At 42.7% G+C, this 26,909-nt stretch overlaps 1 protein-coding gene across 1 annotated transcript in view; it reads right to left on the bottom strand.

Moving 5' to 3' along the window:
* Positions 1-26,909, bottom strand: part of LOC126176647 (arylsulfatase B-like) — a 437,026-nt gene that overhangs the window by 2,543 nt on the left and 407,574 nt on the right. The window contains exon 9 of the mRNA XM_049923804.1: positions 21,780-21,898. Within this exon, the coding sequence (XP_049779761.1) occupies positions 21,780-21,898 (119 nt within the window). The remainder of the gene's footprint in view (positions 1-21,779; positions 21,899-26,909) is intronic.

The raw sequence follows: 26,909 nt of genomic DNA, 5'->3' as shown, positions 1-26,909 counted from the left end.
ACTGGCATGGGCATGCATATTCAAATACAGACAGAATTTGGCGCTGTGGTCGCCAACGGCTATATAAGACAAGTGTCTGTCACAGTTGTTAGATCTGTTACTGCTCCTACAATGACAGGTTATGGAGATTTAAAAGAGTTTGAACGTCGTGTTATAATCGGCCCATGAGCAATGGGACGTAGACTCTCCGAGATAGCGATGAAGTTGGGATTTTCACGTACGACCAAGAGTACCGTGAATATCAGGAATCCGTCAAAACATCATATCTCCGACATCGCTGCGGAAGGAAAAAGATCCTGCAAGAACGGGACCATCCCTTCCGCAAATTGCTCCTGATTCCAATGCTGGGCCATCAACAAGAGTCATCGTGCTAACGCTTCAACGAAGGCCCACTTGTGTACCCTTGATGACTGTACGAAACAAAGCTTTACGCCTCGCCTGAGCCCGTCACCTCCTACATTGGACTGTTGGAAACATGTAGTCTAGTCGGACGAATCTGGTTTCAAATTGTATCGAGCGGATGGGCGTGTACGGGTGTCGAGGCAACGTCGTGAACCCATGGACCCTGCATGTCAGCAGAATAATGGTGTAGGGAATGTGCAGTTGGAGTGATACGGAAATTAATGCAGGACAATGCGACACCCAACATGTCCAGAATTGCTATAGAGTGGCTCCAGAAACACTCTTCTTAGTTTAAACGCTTCCACGGGCCACCAAACTCCCAGGACGTGAACGTTATTTAGCACATCTGGCTCGCCTTGCAACGTGCGGTTCAGAAGAGATCTCCAGCCCCGCGTACTCTTACGGATTTATGAACAGCCCTGAGGATTCATCTTGTCAATTCCCTCCAGCACTACTTCAGACATTAGACGAGTCCATGCCTCGTCGTGTAGCGGCACTTCTGCCTGCTCGTGGGGGCCCTATGGAATATTAGGCAGGTGTACATGTGTTGTTCATTACATAGGCCAGTCAAATAGTAGTTTTCTCGTACCATAATTGCGGAAGTTTGTTGCTCGACGGTTCTACATCGTTTCAGGGGTGCTGAATCCCAATTTGATGTTTGTTGCGATGCAGGACTTTGGCTGGATAACGACAAACGAAGAGAAACCCATAATATATCTGCTCTTTTTGGTTTTTCCCTTATATCCGGAAAATTCCGCGATGGTCAATTAAAGGAGATAAAATGTCCTACAAAATGCTCCAGTCAAGACTGATTTTCCGACGAGCGGTATCCGCGCTAGAGCGCGCTCTAAAGCAGTAACTTTTCGGCGCTTCTGCGAAAAGGTTAAAAACGCCAACTCCCACCCACTACAACTCGATTAATACACTTGTTGTCATCGAATACCTCTACACCACACGCGGCATCAAATTTCCTACAAGAGACCTTCGAAATATTCTCTTTTCTCGTAAGGGTGCAGGAAGCAAGGAGAGAAGAACGAAAAATACCTTCTGGACCCTGTAGCCACATGACGGTTTACACTACGCTATCTTCATCGTTGCTGTACTTTCGATGTATTACGCATAAAAGAGGTTATTTTGAATGACTGGCGATGAATGTGATGAATGCATTACCAAATTCACAACATATTAGGTTACTGAGACTGAATAGAAAAATGAAAATAAAATGTGTACGTATTAGCATATATGTGTCATGGAATGAAGGCATTTTGAACTCAGAGATCGGTTATCACATCGAGTAGATTATATCGAAAACAAAAAAGCATTTAGTGATGGGGTGTGAATGTAACAGATAGATAAGTTATATAGTGAAAGATCAATGTATGAAGAAATACCTATACAGGGTTATTACAAATGATTGAAGCGATTTCACAGCTCTACAATAACTTTATTATTTGAGATATTTTCACAATGCTTTGCACGCACATACAAAAACTCAAAAAGTTTTTTTAGGCATTCACAAATGTTCGATATGTGCCCCTTTAGTGATTCGGCAGACATCAAGCCGATAATCAAGTTCCTCCCACACTCGCCGCAGCATGTCCTCATCAATGAGTTCGAAAGCATCGTTGATGCGAGCTCGCAGTTCTGGCACGTTTCTTGGTAGAGGAGGTTTAAACACTGAATCTTTCACATAACCCCACAGAAAGAAATCGCATGGGGTTAAGTCGGGAGAGCGTGGAGGTCATGACATGAATTGCTGATCATGATCTCCACCACGACCGATCCATCCAATCTCCTGTTTAAGAAATGCCGAACATCATGATGGATGTGCGGTGGAGCACCATCCTGTGGTACGTTTAGCTCCCTGCTTGCTTTATTCATCGACTTCCGCGGGCTATGCGTGAAACTTGCCCGCACGCGTTCAACCGTTACTTCGCACACTGCAGGCCGACCCGTTGATTTCCCCTTACAGAGGCATCCAGAAGCTTTAAACTGCGCATACCATCGCCGAATGGAGTTAGCAGTTGGTGGAACTCCGTCCTGAAGTGTCGTTGCACTGTTATGACTGACTGATGTGAGTGCATTTCAAGCACGACATACGCTTTCTCGGCTCCTTTCGCCATTTTGTCTCACTGCGCTCTCGAGCGCTCTGGAGGCAGAAACCTGAAGTGCGGCTTCAGCCGAACAAAACTTTATGAGTTTTTCTACGTGTCCGTAGTGTGTCGTGACCATATGTCAATGAATGGAGCCACAGTGAATTTATGAAATCGCTTCAATCATTTGTGATAGCCCTGTACTTATATGCACAGCTTGCTTGTCCCCGTTCCACTGTTGGTGGCCTATGCCATGTTTCTTGAGTACTAGAAGGTCCAGGTGAAGGTTCTTGGGTAATCGAAGCTGCAGGAAATGTAGCAGGGGTATGGAATCACCTGCATAAACAGTGAGTTTTTGGTGATCTTCAACCTAAGAAATTGTAATTGATTGATTGATGGTAATTTATTACGATATAGAAAGATTGATTATTAGAGATGCAAAAATATTACACGAATTAATATCTTCAATCACCTTGGATGTTTCAGACAGTGGTACTGTAAGACGCTTATCCAGGTAATCTTCGTCTTCTGTATCGAGACTGTTGTTGATGTTGCAAAACGACCCTTCACTTTACAACCAAAGCGGCACATAGCCGAACTTTTATAAGTACGAGTTTTCACGGCTGAAGGCCTCCAAACAAGAAATCTTAAAAATCAACAAGGTAAATTTCAAGTGACTGGAAACAGGCAGCTACAATTACAAACAATTACAAATAAAGTAATTAATATATATATATATATATATATATATATATATATATATATATGCGCTGAAAGCCTCAAGACAAGGGTGGATAGACAAACATAAACAAGTTGAAACATAAACGGCTGAAGGCTCATTGTAAAATTTTCAAGATTTTAAAATAAATTACCATAACCTTTCAAAGGCAGAAGGCCGCAATGTTTAAGCTTGAAAGGTACTTTTAAGAACGAGGTTCCAAGGCTGAAGGCCCACAATTAATTTTCCGAAATTAAAAAAAAATATAACCACAAGCCTTACGTTTTAAGTAGCTGAAACCGTACTGAAAGAAAAGACAACACAACGGCAATAACCTTTCAGCAAATATCCACTTGTCGGAATTAAAAATTATTTACATAAAACATTGTAAAACCAAGAATTTTTCTTTTATTCGCTATGATAGATTATAAACAGACAATTAACACCGGTGAGAAAGACAGTAAAGACAACAGCACTCAACGTAGAAAAAGGCATCTCTAGCGTTAATAACTAATTGAAACAGTTGTAATTAAGTAATTCATCTGGTAGGATGGAACGCCGATTCGGTTTCACACAGAGTACTGGACGATATTGGCTTCATACTTTATCGCGAACCTCTCGTTCAGCGCAAATTCCCAAGCGACTGGGAAAACGCATAGATGTTCCTGCGTATAAGAAGGGTAAAAGAACTGGCCCACAAAATTACACACCAATACCTTTTAGCGTTGGTTTACTGCAGAATTCTTGGGTATTTCTGAATTCGAGTACAATAAATTTCGTTGGGACAAATAATTTGTCCAAAAATCAGCACGGAATTAGAAAGCATCGCTTGTGTGAAACTCAGTTGACTTTTTCTCACACGGTACCGTATGCTGCGAACCATGGATGAAGGGCAACAGACGGATTCAAATTCCCAGATTTCCGGAAAGCAGACCACTGCACCACTGCAGACACCTTACGAAGGACCGAGCATATGTAATAGGTTCTTGGATACGTGAGTGGCTTGGAGACTGTTTAAGTAATAAAAGCGAGTACGATGTCCTGGACTGTAAGTGTTCATCAGGGAAAAGGATATCGTCAGGCATGACCCAGGGGAGTGTGATACGGAACGCTTTCGTTTTGGTTAAACATAAATTATCAGTTAGTGTGAGCGACAGTCTCCTGATGAAGCTGTGGCATACGGGAATGTGCCCTTTCTGAGCGATTGCCGGAGGATACAGGCCACCTTAGACAGAATTTCTATTTGGCGTGAAGAATGGGAGCTTGCTCTGAATGGAGACAAAAATAAGTTAATGCAGATGAATAGCTAAAACAATCCTGTAATTTTTCGAATTCTGTATTAGCACTATGATGCTTGACATAGTCACGTCAGTTAAGTACCTGGGCGTAAGTTGCAGAGCGATATGAAATGCAAAGCGCTCGTAAGGCCGGTAGTAGGATAGGAGAAAGATCGACTTCCCTTTGTTGGCAGAATTCTTGGAACAGAACTCGAGTGAGAACCATTATTGAGTACTGCTCGCGTGTCTGGGATCACCAACAGGTCGGGTCTAAGGAAAACATCGAAGCAGTTCAGAGGTGGGCTGCTAGATTAGTTACCGGTGGGGTAAATCGACACACGAGTGTTACAGAGACACTTGGTGAACTTAAATGGGGGTTCCCTGGAGAGAGCACGACGTTCTTCTCGAGGAACACTATTGATATGATTTAGAGAACCGGCATTTGCGGCTGACAGCAGAACAGTTCTACTGCCGCCGAAGTAGATTTCGCGTAAGGACCATCTAGAAAAGTGAAACTGGAGATCGTGCGGAGGCGTATAGACCATCGTTTCTCTCTCTCTCTCTCTCTCTCTCACTCTCTCTATCTCTCTTTGTCTCTCTCTCTCTCTCCATTTGCAAGTGGATCAGGAAAGGGGATTACCGGCAGTGGTACAAGGTACCCTCCGTTATGCACCGCATAGTAGTTTGTGGAGTATGGACGTAGATGTAGGTTTGGTGCACGATATTGCAGTCAATCATAAATCGTTTGAGTACCTTTAATGTTTCTTCACGTTTAGAAAACCGTATGTGAAATCTCTACGACCTGGCAGTAATTTCACAAGATGCGACACGGTCGCGAACGGAACAGTGACCCGAAAGTGTGGACTAAATTTCTGCTGCTTCACGTCTATTGTCACAAATTTGTAGATCCTCAGACTACCGGTTACGGTCAGCAACGACCGTCTGAAGATCTTTCCTCACGTTACCTTCTATGTCAGTTGGTTTTGCAGCTCGTCTCCATAAACAGTCAGTTCTTTGACAGTTTGGTACTAAAACACGTAACCGCTAACAAACAAGGCGTGCGTATCGCTTACTAGCAATGAATTACATCTCTGACTCTCTGTAGAGACATGCTGCAAAACTGCTGGCCCAAACCGGTAGTCTGAAGACCTACAAGTTTGTAACCATAGACGTAAAATAAAAGAAATTTATTCTAAAAATCTCTACGAGTTACGAAACTTCCTGGCACATTAAAACTTTGTGCCGGACCGAGACTCGAACTCGGGACCTTTCCCTTTCGCGGGCAAGTGCTCTACCAACTGAGCTACCCAAGAACGACTCACGCCCCGTCCTCACAGCTTTACTTCTGCCTGTACCTCGTCTCCTACCTTCCAAAGATCCCGAGATCGAATCTCGGTACGCCACACAGTTTTAATCTGCCCAGAAGTTCCACATCAGCGCACACTCCGCTGCAGAGTGAAAATCTCATTCTCTACGAGCTATGTTTATGATTATGACCAATAAAGTCTTGTAGCGTTTGCGTACACTTTTCGTCAGGGATTAAGCTTTTCCGAATGAGAGAAACTCGTAGACCTGAAATCGTGAAAAGCCAGCATTTCTTGTGAAGTAAGCCACGCGAGAGTAAAGCGCGCTCCGTCCAGGTAACAAAACGTTTCCCCCGGAAACAGCTGCCAGGAGATCCCTGAGGCTGCCGTTAGGAGAGCGCGTGCAGATACGATCGCGGCACTTTGCAGATGGCATCGCGCTTACGTAAGTACGCAAAGTGACGTGGCTGCGAGGCGAGCGCCTGCATGCAAAGCAGCCGACCGCACAATTGCTCGTTAACCTCGCTGTTTCCTACAACTGCCAGTTTGCCTCCTAATGATCGAGCTTCTGGACGATTAACAACGCGTAATACCAACGCACTGAATGAAGTCTCACTCATTACACTCGTGGGTCGTCCACTAATTAAAATAAACCGAAGTAGCCTATTGTAAGTGCACGTTTACATTACATAAGTGTAAACACATATTACGTACTTTGTACAGGGTGTTACAAGATTTCTATAGTAAAATATAAGACAAAAACTGTATGCTCGACTTAATACTGTTATTCGTATTATCGGATTCAACTCTTACACTAAAGTCCCTTCCTGATGTCGAACTGCTATTCACAATGTTTGCTTATGTTAGGCGACAGTAACTTTGGGAACATCAGACATCAACTTCCGTTGAACTCACATTTTATTAGTTTTTCGAATCGTAAAGTTCTCCCTGTGATTTAATTTTTTTTTTGCTTAAAACATTACTATGACAGAATTAATAGTGCTGAAATGTATTGCGATCGTAAGTTTATCACGTAAGAAAGGGATGTTTTACTACTGTGGCCTTTTGCGCGGTGTCCACGTGGTCAGAGTGTGACGTGCAGGTTCAGACAAGGGACGTCAGTGGGGCGGTCGGATTGTGGGGATTGTCGCAAAGGGGCAGAAAGGAGAGACATGCGGGAGGACAACAGTGAATGTCGAGCGGTCACGATCGACAGTCTCTGCACAGAAATGACAAACATTAACAATTCTCAAAAGCATGTCGAAGGTGCAAGAAAGTGTAAGTAGGCTGTTTGGCTGTTTATGTTTTCTTATTGGCAACGTTACGTAGCGCTCTTATGAAAATCACTGGCTGTGCTGTGTGCAGTCTGTGGCTAGTTTGCATTGTTGTCTGCCATTGTAGTCTTGGGCAGCGGCAGCTGGGTGTGAACAGCGCGTAGCGTTGCGCAGTTGGAGGTGAGCCGCCAGCAGTGGTGGATGTGGGGAGAGAGATGGCGGAGTTTTGATAATTTGTAATACTGGATATTATGAACTACTATATATATTATGACTGTTAAGGTAAATACATTGTTTGTTCTCTATTATCATCTTTCAATTGCTAACTATGCCTATCAGTAGTTAGTGCCTTCTGTAGTTTGAATCTTTTATTTAGCTGGCAATAGTGGCGCTCGCTGTATTGCAGTAGTTCGTGTAACGAAGATTTTTGTGAGGTAAGTGATTTGTGAAAGGTATAGTTTAATGTTTGTCTGGGCCATTCTTTTGTAGGGATTTTTGATAGTCAGATTGCGTTGCGCTAAAATTATTGTGTGTCAGTTTAAGCACAGTCTTGTATAATTTGTTCTAAGGGGACGTTTCAAAAGGTGCGAGCTTTGTGAGTAAATAATAGGTATAGTACTGGATACATCGCAATGTCTGTCAAAGTATCTAGCATGACTGTAGTAGATGCATTTGAAAATAGCTCTGTAAAATAACATTGGCGCCGAGAACATAGGTGATTAATACTAATCTATAGTTCAGGAAGAAATACGGTTGTTGGTTTCTTCTTTAACATCGTAAACTTATAGTGATGTCACCGAAATGGGTGCGATGCCCTAAACCACATTCTTTCAACATGAGTACAATGGACTCAGTACTCAAGAATAGACATGTTGCTGTGAATTAGTGATTCATTGCACAGTTGAAGTTTTGTCACACATGACATTTGGTACCAACGGTGGTGTTGCTTTCATGCAGTGGTAGTGTGTGCCCCCTACTACAGAACAGCCCAATGCAGCCCTCCCCACCAATCTTCCACAAACGCTACACAATGATCAGCGTCCAATGACAGCTGAAAGGAGTCGGTAGTGGAACAGGGAAACGAAATCATATCAGATGGGCACTGGACAGTAGCAGGCGAGACCCTGCAGGTGTTTCAGCCACGGCTGGAATGCCATCTGGTCTTGTCTGTGCCCCAGCATGGCTGGCGCAGGGGTTTGGCATGAGACCGGTGGCACCTGGGAGGATGGATGTGTAAACAACATACTTCAAGTATTTCACATATAGCTGAAACCACTGATTAATGATTAGACGCTGTACTGACACAGAATTTTGGGGAAGCAGATTGTTACTGATGATCTGTTCTTCCAAAGAGTCCCAGGTGTTTCCATGGGATTAGGGACACGTGATCTAGCAGCCCAGTCGACATGCCGAAGTGTTCGTCAAACCAGGCATATATGCATGTAGCTCTGTGATTGTGGCTGTTGTTGGCTTTGAAGATGGGAGTGTCCACGGCATACTATTCCCGAAGCTTCAGAAGACAGGACAAAATTTGACCACAGAGAATTTATAAATAAATGTTACGGTTCACTATATCAGTATCATGCATGACTGGACCGAAGCCATGGCGTGGAAATCACTAACAAACATCATAAAGCCACCCGCAACCCAGGAAATACCCTACACACACCAAGAACTAGAATCCTTGTGCCATTGAAAAGTAGGCAAAACAGTGACTGTCAGAGCACACTACTGCTACATACTTCAAGTACGTTATGTCCAGTTTTTGTGTTGTTCGCCTCCACAGATGGTATGCAGTTTTAAAGGGGACAGATTTTGGCTGCATTGCAGTAAAACTTTAAGGTGACATATTTTACCAGCTCCAAAGAGGCACACATGGCTTTATAGGGTATCCGAGGACGAATGATAAATATCAGCAATACGACAGGAACTATGACTCGAAGTAAAAATTTTATGTGCACTTATGACTTACTCTGAATGATTTCAGACACAGAATACGTTTGATGTACATCATTCTTTATTTTCTGTATTATGCAGTATGTACATTGTACGTTTTACACACGTACATATTTATAGCGCTTAGCAAGCACTAGAACATGAGTTTTACAGTGTAGCGCCTGAAAAATCCGAATTTATAACACATTCACATCTAAGCATTATCATACACGTCACACTGCAGCTGTTGTAGACTTTTCAATAAATGTTCGAATACGCCACCCTCAACTTTAGTGCTTTGTGCACTCTTAGGTCAACAAGTTGTGGCGTACGTCTGAATGCCTTTGCACCTTTCCTAACGGGCGCAGCACCGTCTTTGGTGCGACCAAATTGTTCATTTCGTGTATTCACCTTTCGTTCAGACTTCATCCAACTTCATTATTGAACATCTAACCCTCTAAGGCCTGGCGATCCTGGTGGCTAATTCTAAGGGTTTAATTTATTTGCTGTATTAATGTAAGTGATGTCAGCTCTATTTCATTGGCAAATCATTTGAATAGCGCGGGACACTTTGGAAATTTTCTGTGATTTCTGTAGCCAGATGAAGGTACTATCCCGATACTGAAGTTACAATAACCACTTGGTACAACATCCAGGGTACGTACTGCTTTGCTAACTACTATTAGTTTCAGAATTTCGTATATTTTTCTTTATCGGTTATATTTTCGTGATTTGTGTTATTCTTAGTGAATTATTTGTGTGTTATTTTCGTGATCTGATGAAAGGTGATTGTGCAGACTGAGGTCATTCTATATGAAATATGCAGAACATTATTAGTTATACATTGACACGGACATTTTATCTTTTTGTGAGCAGATTCTGTTTGAAATTTCCATTTTTTGTAGGTAATAGAACACTTTTTATTGTCTTTCATTTTTCTCGCTGAAAAACCGTATGGCTACCGATATTAGATGTAGTCATCATGAAAGAGAAATGAGTGAGGTTCAGAAAGAGAAAGCACATGGTGAAATTAATTCTGCCGAACATTTATCAGAAATTAGTAACGTGATTGAAAAAAAAACGGAACCAATGATTGAGAGTAGAAGTCAATAGGAAATGAGACACCACAATACACGGAAATTTCACATCAGGGCCAGGGAGCAATGGTAGACTACGGTTTTGCGTCAATGTATTTTACGTTAACAGTAGCCGTATATACTTTTGTCGCGAATAGTGTCGACTATGGTAAAGTCAATATTGTAGAATTGTTATCAGCAATGCATAGGTAAGCGAAATAGAAACAGAAAGAGAAGAAATTATGCCTGAAGGAAGAAAATACTAGGACACAGGATAAATTACAAGAAGAGAAAAAAAAGTAGCCAGAGGAAAGCAAGAGGAAACAGGAAGTGGAAAAGGAACAGATGAAATCATACATACAGAAGTTGTCACTTCAAACTGGGCAAGAGGTTCCTGATGATCTCCAGCCAAGAATAGATATTATTGTGACCAGGTTTTGTAATGCTGATGACGAACAGCGCCAAGGGAATAAAATACAGTTAGAAAAAGATAAAAAGTTAGGTGAGAGGATTTCAAATATTGAAACAAATCAGCTTCCGGACAAAGAGGATTGTTAGCCAAGATAACAAATGTGATGCCGAGTGCTGTGGTTACTCGAGTAACTGAAAATAAAAAGCAAGTCGGTACCACAATTCGCGAAACAGATGAGCAGACTGGAGCACTGAAATTACAGTTGGAAATAGAAAAAGAACAACTGAGTACTATTTCGGAGAAAATTGGCTAACTGACTACAGAAATGCCATTTTTTTAACCAACGCGGATAGGGAGTGGGGCTGTACTTTGCCGGTTCACTTTTCGGAAGCAGGAGAATACCAAGTTTCGGATGGGTAATGAAATTTAACCAACAACAGAAACGAGAAGCAAATTCGATACGTGATGAGATCTCATAAACTTAAAGAAAACTTACGCGAGGTAGCGATCGTAATGATTTTGGTCACTCCCATGCAGACAATGTAGATAGACATGAAATTTATGGCATTTATGTAAACATTCTTGAAAGCAAAATTGCTCTCACAGGTAAAATAAAGGATAGCCAAGATGGCGCAACAAAAAGTATTCGAGTACACCAAAGAATGGTAATTCCAGTTACAAGAGTTTCCTCACGGTTAGAAAATTTAACATGTTCAGAAATTTTCACAAAAAATTAAAAAGACTTAACATAAATCACTGAAGATTGATGAACATTTCTCCTTTCGTATGTTCATGCATAGTTGTATTCTTGTGTCCATCGCTGAAACTTTTACTGTTGCATTTTCAGCCACATTTATGTCACTGTCATGTAGAGAACATACGGTATTTTGTAACAGTATGTACTGTGTACTGAAATGTATTTTTGTGTGTTTAAGGTATTTGTCAGGGCATAGAAAATTAATGTGAAAGATGTATTTTAAAGAGTGTTACACCGAAGGGTGTCATAAGTAGTCATCTAAAGGAAACAACTGATAAAAATTTTGGGACTTGCATGAGTGATACAAACAGAAAATAAGAGTATACAGAAACCTTTTACGTCCTTCTTGAAATGTGAGCATTACATAAGATTTTTCTTTTAGATTGAATTTTTTCTGGCATGATATTTACTTTTAACATAAGAAAATGAACTTATGTAAATACATCTGCGAATGATGACATTCTTTTCAGTTTATATAACCTTTCCTCTTAAACCAACAACATTTGATAAAAATGAAATTTAGGGACATAACGGATCTAGTTAAGCAATGATATGTGAAAATATTAAGCTCCAAAGCCGAAAATAGAACAGATAGCATGAGGTTCATTCTACATTCTCGCTGGTGTGACTGAGGAGTTTAATTTTCGGTGAGATAGTATAAGACGTATTTAGGTTTCCTACTTGTGTTTGTAATGCTATAGGTTTTGAAGAGGTATGATGGAATGCATAGAAGTTGATGAATAATGTGGGGTGCTGTGGGGCGTAGACAGAGGAAAAATTTGGTAACGGAGAAAAGATGTTATTTTGTAGTGACAAAATGTGTATGAAATTAAAGGTATAAGAAGCAATGGTGATATAAGGTTTGTTAGCTGTGTTTGTAATGTTGATGGTTTAGGAGAGACACTGATACATCATGAGGTGACATGTAATTAGGATTAATGAAAACTAAAATACAGGGCTATTACAAATGATTGAAGCGATTTCATAAATTCACTGTAGCTCCATTCATTGGCATATGGTCACGACACACTACAGATACGTAGAAAAACTCATAAAGTTTTGTTTGGCTGACGCCGCACTTCAGGTTTCTGCCGCCAGAGCGCTCGAGAGCGCAGTGAGATAAAATGGCGACAGGAGCCGAGAAAGCGTTTGTCGTGCTTGAAATGCACTCACATTAGTGAGTCATAACAGTGGAACGACACTTCAGGACGAAGTTCAACAAAGATCCACCAACTGCTAACTCCATTCGGCGATGGTATGCGCAGTTTAAAGCTTCCGGATGCCTCTGTAAGGGGAAATCAACGGGTCGGCCTGCAGTGAGCGAAGAAACGGTTGAACGCGTGCGGGAAAGTTTCACGCGTAGCCCGCGGAAGTCGACGAATAAAGCAACGTACCACAGCCGACGGTTTGGAAAATCTTACGGAAAAGGCTAAAGCAGAAGCATCTTTCAATAGGATGGTGCTCCACCGCACTTCCATCATGATGTTCGGCATTTCTTAAACAGGAGATTGGAAACCCGATGGATCGGTAGTGGTGGAGATCATGATCAGCAATTCATGTCATGGCCTCCACACTCTCCCAACTTAACCCCATGCGATATCTTTCTGTGGGGTTATGTGAAAGATTCAGTGTTTAAACCTCTACCAAGAAACGTGCCAGAACTGCGAGCTCGCGTCAACGATGCTTTCGAACTCATTGATGGGGACATGCTGCGCCGAGTGTGGGAGGAACTTGATTATCGGCTTGATGTCTGCCAGATCACTAAAGGGGCACATATCGAACATTTGTGAATGCTTAAAAATACTTTTTGAGTTTTTGTATGTGTGTGCAAAGCATTGTGAAAATATCTCAAATAATAAAGTTATTGTAGAGCTGTGAAATCGCTTCAGTCATTTGTAATAACCCTGTATATGAAGCCATGGTAATGAGAGGTAATATGATTTATACTATGGAGAATTATGATGCTGATTGAAGAAAATGAAAATATATCAGGCAGTGGTAATAAGAGATAATATCTTTATAATGAGGGAAGCTGTGCTAAGTGTTAAGTAAAGATTTGAAAATTTAATTAACTTCAGTACACAGAGGGGAAATGTTGCCCATTTCACTAGTATCTGTTTTTCTACTGCAAACTTTAGCTAAGTCATTTTCCGATTGTACTCTGGTTACATACAAACAAAAATGCTATAAGTGAGGTAACAAAACTATCATTCATAGCATTCTTTATCAGTGGGTTATGTATATTTTGGAGTAGTGTTTACATATTTCTCTTCTTCCTGTTTTGTTTGTTGGCCTAAGATGATATTTTGTGATTTTTACTTGTGACTGACTGGTGAGTAGTGACTTCCTAACAGGATTTTTCCTTAACAGCTTTATGAAAAGGATACTTGCTTCTCACCATATAGCGAAGATGCTGAGTCACAGGCACAACAAAAAGACTGTGGGAAGGTGAGCTTTCGGCCAACAAGGCCTTTGTCCAAACAGACAACACACACACACACACACACACACACACACTCAAGGAAATACAAGTCTCACGCACATGACCACAGTCTCTAGCAGGTGATAGATTGTGGGCCCTGCCCGTAATGCTCCAAGCGTTCTCGATTAGGGAGAGATCCGTCGACGTAGCTGTCCACAGTAGGGATTGGCAACCACGAAGGCAACCAGTAGAAGCTCTGAAATTTCCTGAAATCTAAGCCTATGGTGGAGACTGGCTAACCTCCACTGATTGGTAGCCCACCACTGTCTGGAGTATCTCCAGACAGGACTTCGGCTTGAAATCTCATTGATTGTAGTTGAACCATCTTCAGTGACGAACCCCAGTCACAACTGAGCCCTGATGACCAGTGAGTACATGTCTTGAGGCTACTCGGTAGTAGTAGGCTACCAACGTGACAGTCATCAGTTATTTGTCCTGACAAGCAGGAGTGATGGTCTGGGCTGACATTTCGCTACATAGAAGAACCCCTTCGGCTGTCATCCGCAGCAGTCATACAGCACAGCGGTACGTCGAACTTTTACATCCCGTTTTGTTGCCCCTCATGGCAAGCCATCCTGAGCTTACATTTCAGCAAGATAATGACCGCCCGCACACGGCGAGAGTTTCTATTGGTTCTCTTCATGCTTGCCATACCCAACCTTGACAAGTAACGTGGCCGGATGTCCACCAAATTGAGAATGTTTGGAGCATTATGAGCAGGGTCCGTGAACCAGCTCGGTGTTTTGATGATGTAACGCGCCACTCGGACTGATTTCGGCAAGATATCCCTTAACAGGACATTAAAAAACTCTCCCGATTAATGCCAAGCCGAATAACAGTTGCATAACGGCCAGAGGTGAACCAATGCGTTATTGGCTTGCTCAATTTGTGAACGTCTGTCTCTTGAATAAATCATCCAGTTTTTTCTGAAATTGCCACCATTTTTTGTTTGTACATGTGTGTCACATCTACCAGTTTCCGTCTCATTCGGTTAAATACTTCGTGGTGCGCTGTTTTCTTTCACAGTGTGCACCTAAGGAATGAATACAAATATCGGTGTATAGACGAAGGTCATTTTGCAATAGTTATACGTACCTACAACTAAGAAAAATAAATATAGTTGTATGTTGATCAACAACATACAACTATATTTATTGTATGTTGTTGATCAACATACAACTATGTGGTTCATGGTGTGGGTTCCTGTAGTCATGTCCTAGTTCATGAACCACGGGCAACGTATGAGTGGCCAAGTAAGTGGTCCCAACAGTCGGGATACCAGTTACTTTGGAATAAGGCTGGGCATCTCTGACATATTCTGAGTCGTGGTCACCTTTGTGCTCATACGGCAAAGACTACCAAATCCACCGGTTAGTCCCTCAGCCGTTAGGGGTAAAACCCAGTGGGACTCGGGGAAAGTAAGGCTAGCAACCTGCTTCCCTGGTGCTTTAAATATGATGCTGGCAACAATCAGAGCAAAATGCCTCGGACCTTTGGAGGTGAAGGAGTCCCACCTCTAACTGACAAACCAGGGACTCCTAAGATACGACTTGGCAAACAAATGGTAATGAGATGGGGAGCTATTAATATCAATGGGGGCTACTCTGGGAAGAAGGTAGAGCTGGCAGAGGCTGCAAGTAAGATGGGGCTGGACGTTTTAGCTGTTAGTGACATTCGGGTAAGGGGTGAGAAAGAAGAGGAAGTGGGAGAATACAAGGTCTACCTGTCAGGAGTCAAAGCAGGAATAGCAAAATGGGGTGTAGGGCTTTACATCAGGAAAGAAATGGAACCCAGCGTAGTTGCAATAAGGTATGTAAACGAACGACTGATGTGGATAGATTTGACAGTGTCCAGCAAGAAAATTAGGATTGTGTCAGTATATTCGCATTGTGAAGGGACAGATCAAGATAAGATGGATAGTTTTTATGAGGCACTTAGTGATGTAGTTGTTAGAGTAAAGGACAAGGACAGTGTTCTGCTCATGGGTGATTTTAACGCCAGGATTGGAAATCGAACAGAAGGGTATGAAAAGGTTATGGGTAAATTTGGAGAGGGTATGGAGGCCAACAGGAACGGGAAACAACTCTTGGATTTCTGTGCCAGTACGGGCTTAGTAATCACAAACTCCTTTTTTAAACATAAGAGCATTCACCGGTATACTTGGGAAGGCAGGGGAACCAGATCTGTCATTGACTATATAATAACAGATCAGGAATTCGGGAAAACTGTAAGGGACACACGTGTATTCAGGGGATTCTTTGATGACACTGATCATTATTTATTCTGCAGTGAAATTGGGATTGTGAGGCCGAAAGTGCAGGAGGTCAGGTCCATATGTAGGAGGATAAGAGTGGAGAAACTTCAGGATAAGGAAATCAGGCACAAGTACATAACAGCGATCTCAGAAAGGTACCAGTTAGTTGAATGTAGTCAATTACAGTCATTGGAAAAGGAATGGACAAGGTACAGGGACACAGTACTAGAAGCGGCTAAAGAATGTCTTGGAACAGTAGTGTGTAAAAGTAGGATGAAGCAAACAGCTTGGTGGAATGATACAGTCAAGGCAGCCTGTAAAAGCAAAAAGAAGGCGTATCAAAAATGGCTACATACTAGAACCCAGGTAGACAGAGAAAGTTATGTTGAAGAAAGAAACAAAGCCAAACAGATAATTGCAGCATCCAAGAAGAAATCTTGGGAAGACTTCGGAAACAGGTTGGAGACTATGGGTCAAGCTGCTGGAAAACCATTCTGGAGTGTAATTAGCAGTCTTTGAAAGGGAGGTAAGAAGGAAATGACAAGTATTTTGGACAGGTCAGGAAAACTGCTGGTGAATCCTGTGGATGCCTTGGGCAGATGGAAGGAATCTTTTGAAGAGTTGCTCAATGTAGGTGAAAATGCGATCAGTAATGTTTCAGTTTTCGAGGTAGAATGGCATAGGAATGATGATGGAAATAGGATCACATTTGAGGAAGTGGAGACAATGGTCAATAGATTGCAGTGCAATAAAGCGGCTGGGGTGGATGAAATTAAGTCGGAACTCATCAAATACAGTGGAATGTCAGGTCTTAAATGGCTACACAGGATAATTGAAATGGCCTGGGAGTCGGGACAGGTTCCATCAGACTGGACAAAAGCAGTAATCACACCAATCTTTAAACATGGAAACAGAAAAGATTGTAACAACTACAGAGGTATCTCTTTAATCAGCGTTGTGGGTAAAATCTTCTCAGGTATTGTTGAAAGGAAAGTGCGAGTATTACTTGAGGACCAATTGGATGAAAATCAGTGTTGGTTTAGACCTCTTAGAGGTTTTCAGGACCAGATCTTTAGCTTACGGCAAATAATGGAGAAGTGTTATCAGCTGAACAGGGAATTGTATCTATGCTTTATAGACCTAGAAAAGGCATATGACCGGGTTCCTAGGAGGAAGTTATTGTCTGTTCTACAAGACTATGGAATAGGAGGCAAACTTTTGCAAGCAATTAAAGGCCTTTACATGGATAGTCAGGCAGCAGTTAGAGTTGACGGTAAATGGAGTTCATGGTTCAGAGTAGTTTCAGGGGTAAGACAAGGCTGCAACCTGTCTCCACTGTTGTTCATAATATTTATGGATCATATGTTGAAAACAATAGACTGGCTGGTTGAGATTAAGATATGTGAACACAAAATAAGCAGTCTTGCATATGCGGATGACTTAGTTGTGATGGCAGATTCGATTGAAAGTTTGCAAAGTAATATTTCAGAGCTAGATCAGAAATGTAAGGACTATGGTATGAAGATTAGCATCTCCAAAACGAAAGTAATGTCAGTGGGAAAGAAATATAAACGGATTGAGTGCCAAATAGGAGGAACAAAGTTAGAACAGGTGGATGGTTTGAAGTACTTAGGATGCATATTCTCACAGGATGGCAACATAGTGAAAGAACTGGAAGCGAGGTGTAGCAAAGCTAATGCAGTGAGCGCTCAGCTATGATCTACTCTCTTCTGCAAGAAGGGAACTGGAAGCGAGGTGTAGCAAAGCTAATGCAGTGAGCGCTCAGCTATGATCTACTCTCTTCTGCAAGAAGGAAGTCAGTACCAAGACTAAGTTATCTGTGCACCGTTCACTCTTTCGACCAACTTTGTTGTATGGGAGCGAAAGCTGGGTGGATTCAGGTTACCTTATCAACAAGGTTGAGGTTACGGATATGAAAGTAGCTAGGATGATTGCAGGTACTAGTAGATGGGAACAATGGCAGGAGTGTGTCCACAATGAGGAAATCAAAGAAAAACTGGGAAAGAACTTTATAGATGTAGCAGTCAGGGCGAACAGGCTTAGATGGTGGGGTCATGTTACACGCATGGGAGAAGTAAGGTTACCCAAGAGACTCATGGATTCAGCAGTAGAGGGTAGGAGGAGTCGCGGCAGACCGAGGAGAAGGTACCTGGATTCGGTTAAGAATGATTTTGAAGTAATAGGTTTAACATCAGAAGAGGCACCAATGTTAGCACTGAATAGGGGATCATGGAGGAACTGTATAAGGGGGGCTATGCTCCAGACTGAACGCTGAAAGGCATAATCAGTCTTAAATGGTGATGATGATGATGATGTATATTGATCAAATTGCAAGCTGTTGTGGTTCAGGCAGTGACTGAGGTGTAATCAATACTGTTGAGTATCTCTAGAAACGAGAAATGAAGTTTGTTTGGCTACAAGACCAATAGCTTGAGTTCTAATTGCACCAGATGTTTTGAAAAGAGGATTTAGGTTTAACATGATTGAAATTAAAGACATTTCGTTCAACGATTTGTGGAATTATCTGTGTCGTACTCCATCCATTCCTTCATTATATTTGTAGTTTTCATGATGGATCACACTCATGTATGCACCGCTATCACACTACGTTTTCTTTTTCTTTTATGAGGCTTAATAAAAGATTTAAGAAGACTTTGGGTCAAAGTATTTTTTCTAGGTGTTTAATGCTCCTTTGTGTTTTTGGAGTACACGGAGCTGAAAAAAGTCGTGGGATATCTCCTAAAACCATGTCGAACATTCGTCTGCCTCGCGTAGTGCATCAGCTATAGTGGGATGGACTCAAAAGTCGTTGGAGGCACGCTGAAGATTTATTGAGCCATGCCGTCCGTAATTGCGAAAGTGTTGCCGGTGTAGGCATTTGTGCACGAAATGACCTCCCGATTATGACCCACAAATGTTCCGTAGGATTCACATCGGGTGCTCTGGATCGCCAAATCATCCCCTCAATTCGTCCGGAATGTTCTTCAAACAAATCGCGTACAATTGTGGCCAAGTGACATGATGCATTGTCATCCATAAAAATTCAATTGTTGTTTGGGAACATGAAGTCAATGAGTAGCTGCCAATGGTCTCATTCCTAGTTAACACTCGTTCAGTTGGACAAGAGGACCCAGTCAATCCATGTAGACACGACCGACGCCATTATGAAGCCACCACCAGCTTGCACAGTGACTTTTTGGCAACAGGGGTCCATCTCTTCGTTGGGTGTAAGCCACACTTGAACTCTACCATCAGCTCCTACCAACTAAAATCGGGACTCACCTGACCAGGCCAAGGTTTTCCAAAATCGTCTGGGATACAACCGATATGGTCACGAGCTCAGAAGAGACGGTGCAGGCGATGTTGCGCTGTTAGCAAAGGCACTCGCGTGCAACAACTGCTGCCAAAGATCACTGACGTCAAATTTCGCCTCACTGTCGTACCGGATAAGTTCGTTGTACGTCCCACCACATTGCTTTCTGCAGTTATTTCATGCAGTATTGCTTGTCTGTTAGCACGGACAACCCTACACAAATGCCGCTGCCTTCGGTCGTTAAGTGAAGGCTATCGGTCACTGTGTTGACTGTGGCGAGACGTAACGCTTGAAATCTCTCGTATTTTCGGCACACTCTTGACACTGTGAGTCCTGCAATACTCAATTACCTGAAGATTACCGAAATGGAATGTCCCATCCGCCTGGCTCCAACTACCATTCCGCCCATTCCGCATTGCAAGGCTTTTTAACTCCGGTCTTGCGCTCATAATCACGTCGGAAACCCGCTTTCACATGATTCACCCGACAGCTTCGCCAATGCACTGCGATTTTATAACTTGTGTACGCGATACTACCGCCATCTGTATGTGTGCATATCGCTATCCCATGACATATGTTACGTCGGTGTAATGTGCCTTAAGGGGCTCCGCAAAGGGTCAAAAATCACGAAAAGTTCAATTTTTACTTTTTTGCGTTTTCTGAATCTGCAGACTATTACCTTTTAATAGATATATAATTTATTCAATTCCGAAGACTACAACTATTTTTAAATTTTTTTTTAAATGTGTTCTACATGGGCGTGACCCACTGTCGCGCTGTGCGATATGTTAATTACCTTGGTGACGGTGATTCTAAAAGCTTCAAACATGTTCAAGGACTTAAGCCCTATGGTGATGATGTTGTAGTGCAGAAATTTGAGTGTATTGGACATGTACAGAAGCGAATGGGAACAAGACTTCGGCGACTGAAAGCTTCGTACAAAAAACAAAAACTCAGTGATGGTAAAGGGTTGGATGGGAAGGGAAGGTTAACTGACAGTGTAATTGACAAAATACAGAACTATTATGGAATGGCTATTAGGCAAAATACACAAAGTGTCGACGAAATGAAGAAGGTTGTTTGATCTCTTTTTTTTTCGTACTTCTTCAACCGATGAAAATCCCCAACATAGCTTGTGTCCCAAAGAAGAAGACAGTTGGTGTAAATATAACAAAGGATTGCTAACTGGTGAAGTGTACACTCACAAGCATAGTCAGCCTCATGCAATAATGGAGGTGATAAAACCTATTTTCAGAGACGTAGCAGCACCTGAACTGTTGAAAAAGTGTATTCACGGAAAAACTCAAAACCCCCAATGAAAGTGTAAATAGTGTTATATGGTCGAGAATCCCCAAGACTGTATTTGTTGGAATAGAAACACTTCACTTTGGTGTGTATGATGCTGTTGCGACTTTCAATGATGGCAACATTGTAAGGTGCAAGGTATTTAGAAATATGGGAATGAAGATAGGTTCTAACATGGTACGAGCGATGCTTGCTTTAGACAAGGAACGCCTTCGGGCTGCAGACAGGGCTGTAAAGAGTCTAGAAATACAAGCAAGAGTAAACAGGAGGAGGAACAAGAGGAAGCTGGAGGAGGAGTTTGCAGAGGATGAAGATAATCCATCCTATGGACCTGGAATCCACTAAAAAGTTAATCCAATCTTTGTCGCTCGATTCCCAAAACTTTTATTTTCTCATACTAATTACATGTTTTCTAAGGATCTTCCAAACATATTTGTTTCAAACTTTCAGTAAATGTTACACAGTACCTTCTGCATAATTTAACACAGCCTTTTTCCTAAAAACTGTATATTTTTGAATATATAAATAAAAAATTGCAAAAAAATGTTGTGAATTTTCATTACAATTGAAAACAAAATCATCTTTAATAACTGAACTAAAATTTTGTAAAATCCCTGTGTTAAGTTGTAGCCCATATTCCAATAAATAATCTGTAAAATGTTCAACTTCCTACCTCAAATACTTTGTGAGGAAAGATGTAATTTATAAGCGTTATTTTAACATTGCAAGTATAGGGCGTTCCGGAGCCCCTTAAGACTTGCAGGATAGGCATCGTAGCCGGCCGGAGTGGCCGAGTAGTTCTAGGTGCTACAGTCTGGACTGTACTACGGTCGCAGGTTCGAATCCTGCCTCGGGCATGCATGTGCGTGATGTCTTTAGGTTAGTTAGGTTTAAGTAGCTCTGAGTTCTAGGGTACTGATGACCTCATATGTTAAGTCCCATAGGGCTCAGAGCCATTTGAACCATTTTTTGATAGGCATCGTCTTCCCCAGGTGCGGATAAGGGTTGCCTATCTTACCTTGCATTAAATATTCTCTTGGACCGTTACAATTTGCCCACTCTGTATACCGATAAAGGACAAGGTGCAGACCTCCACCACACTCTCGGCGTGTTGTACTCTATGAGAATGTGCGCTGAATGGCAGGGAGTCCAGTACCTTGGTGTAGCGAGACAGCGCCCGCCACGCGGGACTGAGGTGGACGCTGGTGACGTTGTAGTGGCCGCGGCGACCCGGCGACCCCTCCCAGCCGTCCAGGAACCCCAGAAACGCCGAGCCTGGGGGCACACACAACACCACAACACATACCGTTAAGACGTCTGCAGCTGTGGCGCGGCTGCCCGATAGAAAATTACTCGTGACAGTAACAGCAGCCTCATCATAACATACAGGGTGACAGTTATTGAAATATGTTAAATACCCTCACAACTTCTAAACGACTTGCGTTGGGACGTTGAAACTGCATTATTGGCCGCGGGGCATGATGGGAATTAGTATGTGCAAGTATAGTTTGGTTTTGATTTGAAGCCCACTTTCATTTGGGTGGGTTCGTCAATAGACAAAATGGGCACATTTGGGGGACTGATAATCCGCATTTCGCGACCTAGAAGTGTCTTCACCCTCAATGGGTGAGATATTCCATGATGGCTCAGTAACTACAGAACGATACGTGAAAGGTTTGGAAGATGATTGCATTCCTATTATCCAGAGTGACCCTGATTTAGGCAAGATGTGTTCACGCAAGACGAAGCTTGGCCCTATCGAAACAGGTGCAAGGTTAAGGTTAGGTGGTTTCTTATTCTATGACTGAACACAACTGTGTAAGCTGTATTGTTTAATATTGCAATTTTTTCGCGAAAATACACTCTTTTATCCAGTTTACAAAGTGACCAAGTTAGGACAGTTCTCAAAATGAAGCATCTCGGGCTCTGAAAGTGAACTAATGCTAAACACAACAGTATTAAATTGTAACTCTCAGAAAGTTAAATAATCCTAAACACAACAATATTAAATTTTAACTGGATGTTTCTGTACAAAATTATTTTAGAATTACGTTACGATGTTGGCCAGTACTATGATAAATGATCCGATTCCGGTTCAAAGTTCAGTACCATCTTTTAGGATGACAATCAAGTGTATGGAGAATGGTTAGTTTTGTGACAAGTTGAGCAAAAGATTACCCAAGGTCGCTCGAGTTTACAGTGGACGCAAGCTGGTGAACCAACAAGTTTACACCTCTGCCCGCAGTATTTACCTTAGCTGCGATGAATAGTCGTCTGCATGGCTGCTCTAGCCCACTGAAATTCCTACAAAATCCAGTTAAGCCTCTGCTGAGTTTTCCAGCAGAAACTCTCCCTATGTTTGTCGATATGCGAGAAAACATGAACGCATCCCTCTCTCAAACTATGGCGATATACACGCGCTTGGCTGAAGCAGCGTGCATATTACAATTGAAACGCCCCCTTCCAAAAATTATACATGACTGTGCTTAAACTGACACACAATATTTTTTTAGCGCAACGCAATCTGACTTTCAGAAATCCCTACAAAGGAATGGCCCTGACTAACATTAACCTGTACCTTTCACAAATCACTCACCTCACAAAAATCTTCGTTACTCAAGCTACTGAAATACAGCGAGCGCCACTACTGCCAGCTAAATAAAAGATTCAAACTACAGAAGGCACTAACTACTGATAGGCATAGTTAGCAAATGAAAGATTTTAATAGAGAACAAAACCATGTATTTACCTTAATATCATCAAAAGTCATAATATATACAGCAGTTCATGACATTTAGTCTTACAAATTTCAAAATTCCGCCATCTCTCTCCCCACATCCACCACTGCTGGCGGCTCACCTCCAACTGCGCGACGCTACGCGCCGTTCACATCCAGCTGCCCAACACTATAATGGGAGACAACAATGCAAACTAGCCACAGACTGCACACAGCACAGCCAGTGATTTTCATACAGAGCGCTACGTAACGTTGCCAATAAGAAAACATAAACAGCCTACTTACACAATGCCCTCTTAATTCTCGCAAGAACAATTAACTACCTGGCTGGTTCGTTTCTCGACAGCTGAAGCTCAACGATGCAACACCTAATTTCTAGCTGGACATCAGCCGCTGTGAATGTAGTTTTTTCGCACAAGTTTCTCCTCCGCACCGTACAGAGCGTTATGCGCTCCATTGTGCACTTGACGCCAGTTCAGAGAAGAGTCCACGAAAATTTTCTTGTCTTCCTCGTAGGTGAACTCTCTCCCCATCTGGGTTCTTTCGTTCTCCACGTCACGGCTTTTTTTCTTTTTTTGTCCAGTAGGAGCGTTCCTCTTATTTTGTGGAGTGACTCTAAAAGTCACTGGGGTCCTACCATTAAACTGCGGCGAAACCTCGGCACTTTACTCCTTCACGCTGCGTTTCCGCCAATCGCACGTTTTGTGCCTGTCCCAGCACTTGCAGTTCGCGTAATCGAATGCGTTACTGGTTTTGTTCGTATCCCTTTGGCATTCTGAAATTGCAGTTTTCTACAGCTTCCTTCTGTCCTACTACTTCTGGCGGCCCCGTTAGTCGCCCTGCAATATGCGTCACCTGCGTTGTCGCTGACCAGCTGCTGCGGGATGCGCCCCCTTAAGAGCTTTCTGCAGTGCCTCCCGGGGTGCAGCCTCTGCACCTGCCTGCACTGGCTTCCACACAAAACGTTTCCTCTCGCTGCTTGTTTCAACTTCCGCTCATTGGCATGCATTATATAGGAGAGGTGTGTTAATACCATTGATTGAGTGTCATCCCCATTCCAATACATACTTATAGGCAAGTCTGCACATTACCACTGATGTACAGGGTGTTTCAAAAATGACCGGTATATTCGAAACGGCAATAAAAACTAAACGAGCAGCGATAGAAATACACCGTTTGTTGCAATATGCTTGGGACAACAGTACATTTTCAGGCGGACAAAGTTTAGAAATTACAGTAGTTACAATTTTCAACAACAGATGGCGCTGCAAGTGATGCGAAAGATATAGAAGACAACGCAGTCTGTGGGTGCGCCATTCTGTACGTCGTCTTTCTGCTGTAAGCGTGTGCTGTTCACAACGTGCAAGTGTGCTGTGGACGACATGGTTTATTCCTTTGAACAGAGGATTTTTCTGGTGTTGGAATTCCACCGCCTAGAACACAGTGTTGTTGCAACAAGACGAAGTTTTCAACGGAGGTTTAATGTAACCAAAGGACCGAAAAGCGATACAATAAAGGATCTGTTTGAAAAATTCCAACGGACTGGGAACGTGACGGATGAACGTGCTGGAAAGGTAGGGCGACCGTGTACGGCAACCACAGAGGGCAACGCGCAGCTAGTGCAGCAGGTGATCCAACAGCGGCCTTGGGTTTCCGTTCGCCGTGTTGCAGCTGCGGTCCAAATGACGCCAACGTCCACGTATCGTCTCATGCGCCAGAGTTTACACCTCTATCCATACAAAATTCAAACGCGGCAACCCCTCAGCGCCGCTACCATTGCTGCACGAGAGACATTCGCTAACGATATAGAGCACAGGATTGATGACGGCGATATGCATGTGGGCAGCATTTGGTTTACTGACGAAGCTTATTTTTACCTGGACGGCTTCGTCAATAAACAGAACTGGCGCATATGGGGAACCGAAAAGCCCCATGTTGCAGTCCCATCGTCCCTGCATCCTCAAAAAGTACTGGTCTGGGCCGCCATTTCTTCCAAAGGAATCATTGGCCCATTTTTCAGATCCGAAACGATTACTGCCTCACGCTATCTGGACATTCTTCGTGAATTTGTGGTGGTACAAACTGCCTTAGACGACCCTGCGAACACCTCGTGGTTTATGCAAGATGGTGCCCGGCCACATCGCACGGCCGACGTCTTTAATTTCCTGAATGAATATTTCGATGATCGTGTGATTGCTTTGGGCTATCCGAAACATACAGGAGGCGGCGTGGATTGGCCTCCCTATTCGCCAGACATGAACCCCTGTGACTTCTTTCTGTGGGGACACTTGAAAGACCAGGTGTACCGCCAGAATCCAGAAACAATTGAACAGCTGAAGCAGTACATCTCATCTGCATGTGAAGCCATTCCGCCAGACACGTTGTCAAAGATTTCGGGTAATTTCATTCAGAGACTACGCCATATTATTGCTACGCATGGTGGATATGTGGAAAATATCGTACTATAGAGTTTCCCAGACCGCAGCGCCATCTGTTGTTGAAAATTGTAACTACAGTAATTTCGAAAGTTTGTCTGCCTGAAAATGTACTGTTGTCCCAAGCATATTGCAACAAACGGTGTATTTCAATCGCTGCTCGTTTAGTTTGTATTGCCGTTTCAAATATACCGGTCATTTTTGAAACACCCTGTAAGTTAGGTGTAATATTCATCTTCCTGTTACGACGTATGTAAGGTGCGCAATTGACCTTCAGTTATTCTGCCACCTTACTCAGAAGAGTGTTTGATGTCCTGGATGAGCACATTGGGGACTGTATTGTGGCCCAGGGTGCCCAGAGGGCAATGGCCTGGTTTTTGGTTGGCCACCATATTCTCCAGACCTGAACATATGCGACTCCTTTTGGTGGGGCTGTATTAAAGACAAGGTGCACAGCAATAGCCCCAAAACCATTTCTGTGCCGACAACAGTCATTGAGGAGGTCACCGACGGCATCGAAGTTCTGACACTCCAGCGGGTCATGCAGAGTTTCGCTATTCGTCTCCGCCACATCATCGTCAGTGATGGCAGGTATATCGAACATAGCCTTGATCCGAATATCTGTAGTGACGTTCACATATTGAATAAAAGTTTGTACACGTCGTGGTTTGTAACTGATTTATGTTTCTTTACATAGTTAAATAATTGTCACCCTGAATTCACACATATACAAGATGGTCATAACTAAACAGATCGTCTTCCGAGGGCTGCAGTGCGACACGCTGAAACATCGCCGATATTTTCATTAGTCGGTGCGCTCGAGGAGTATGCTGAAAAGTAATAGTCCCACTTTCTGACACGAGGAGAAAATATGGCACTGTTAGTACTGAGAATGTGGTGTGAATGCAGGAAGAGGGGAGGAACGATCAAACAAGTGATAATGGCGCTTCTGGCACGTTTGTCAATACGTATGCAAAAACATGCGCTACCTGATGTGTTACAAGACGTAGCCCTTAAAAACGGGGTTCTATTGGTCTATTCTCAGTCCACGCAAGGAACTAGCAGCCCTTAGTGGCTCGCCATCACAATTTTTTATTATAATATCTTTGTGACT

The sequence above is a fragment of the Schistocerca cancellata genome, chromosome 3 (assembly GCF_023864275.1).
Source record: "Schistocerca cancellata isolate TAMUIC-IGC-003103 chromosome 3, iqSchCanc2.1, whole genome shotgun sequence".
NCBI lineage: Eukaryota > Metazoa > Arthropoda > Insecta > Orthoptera > Acrididae > Schistocerca > Schistocerca cancellata.
The sequence above is the reverse complement of the archived record's forward strand: the minus strand, read 5'-3'. Positions and strand labels throughout refer to the sequence as shown.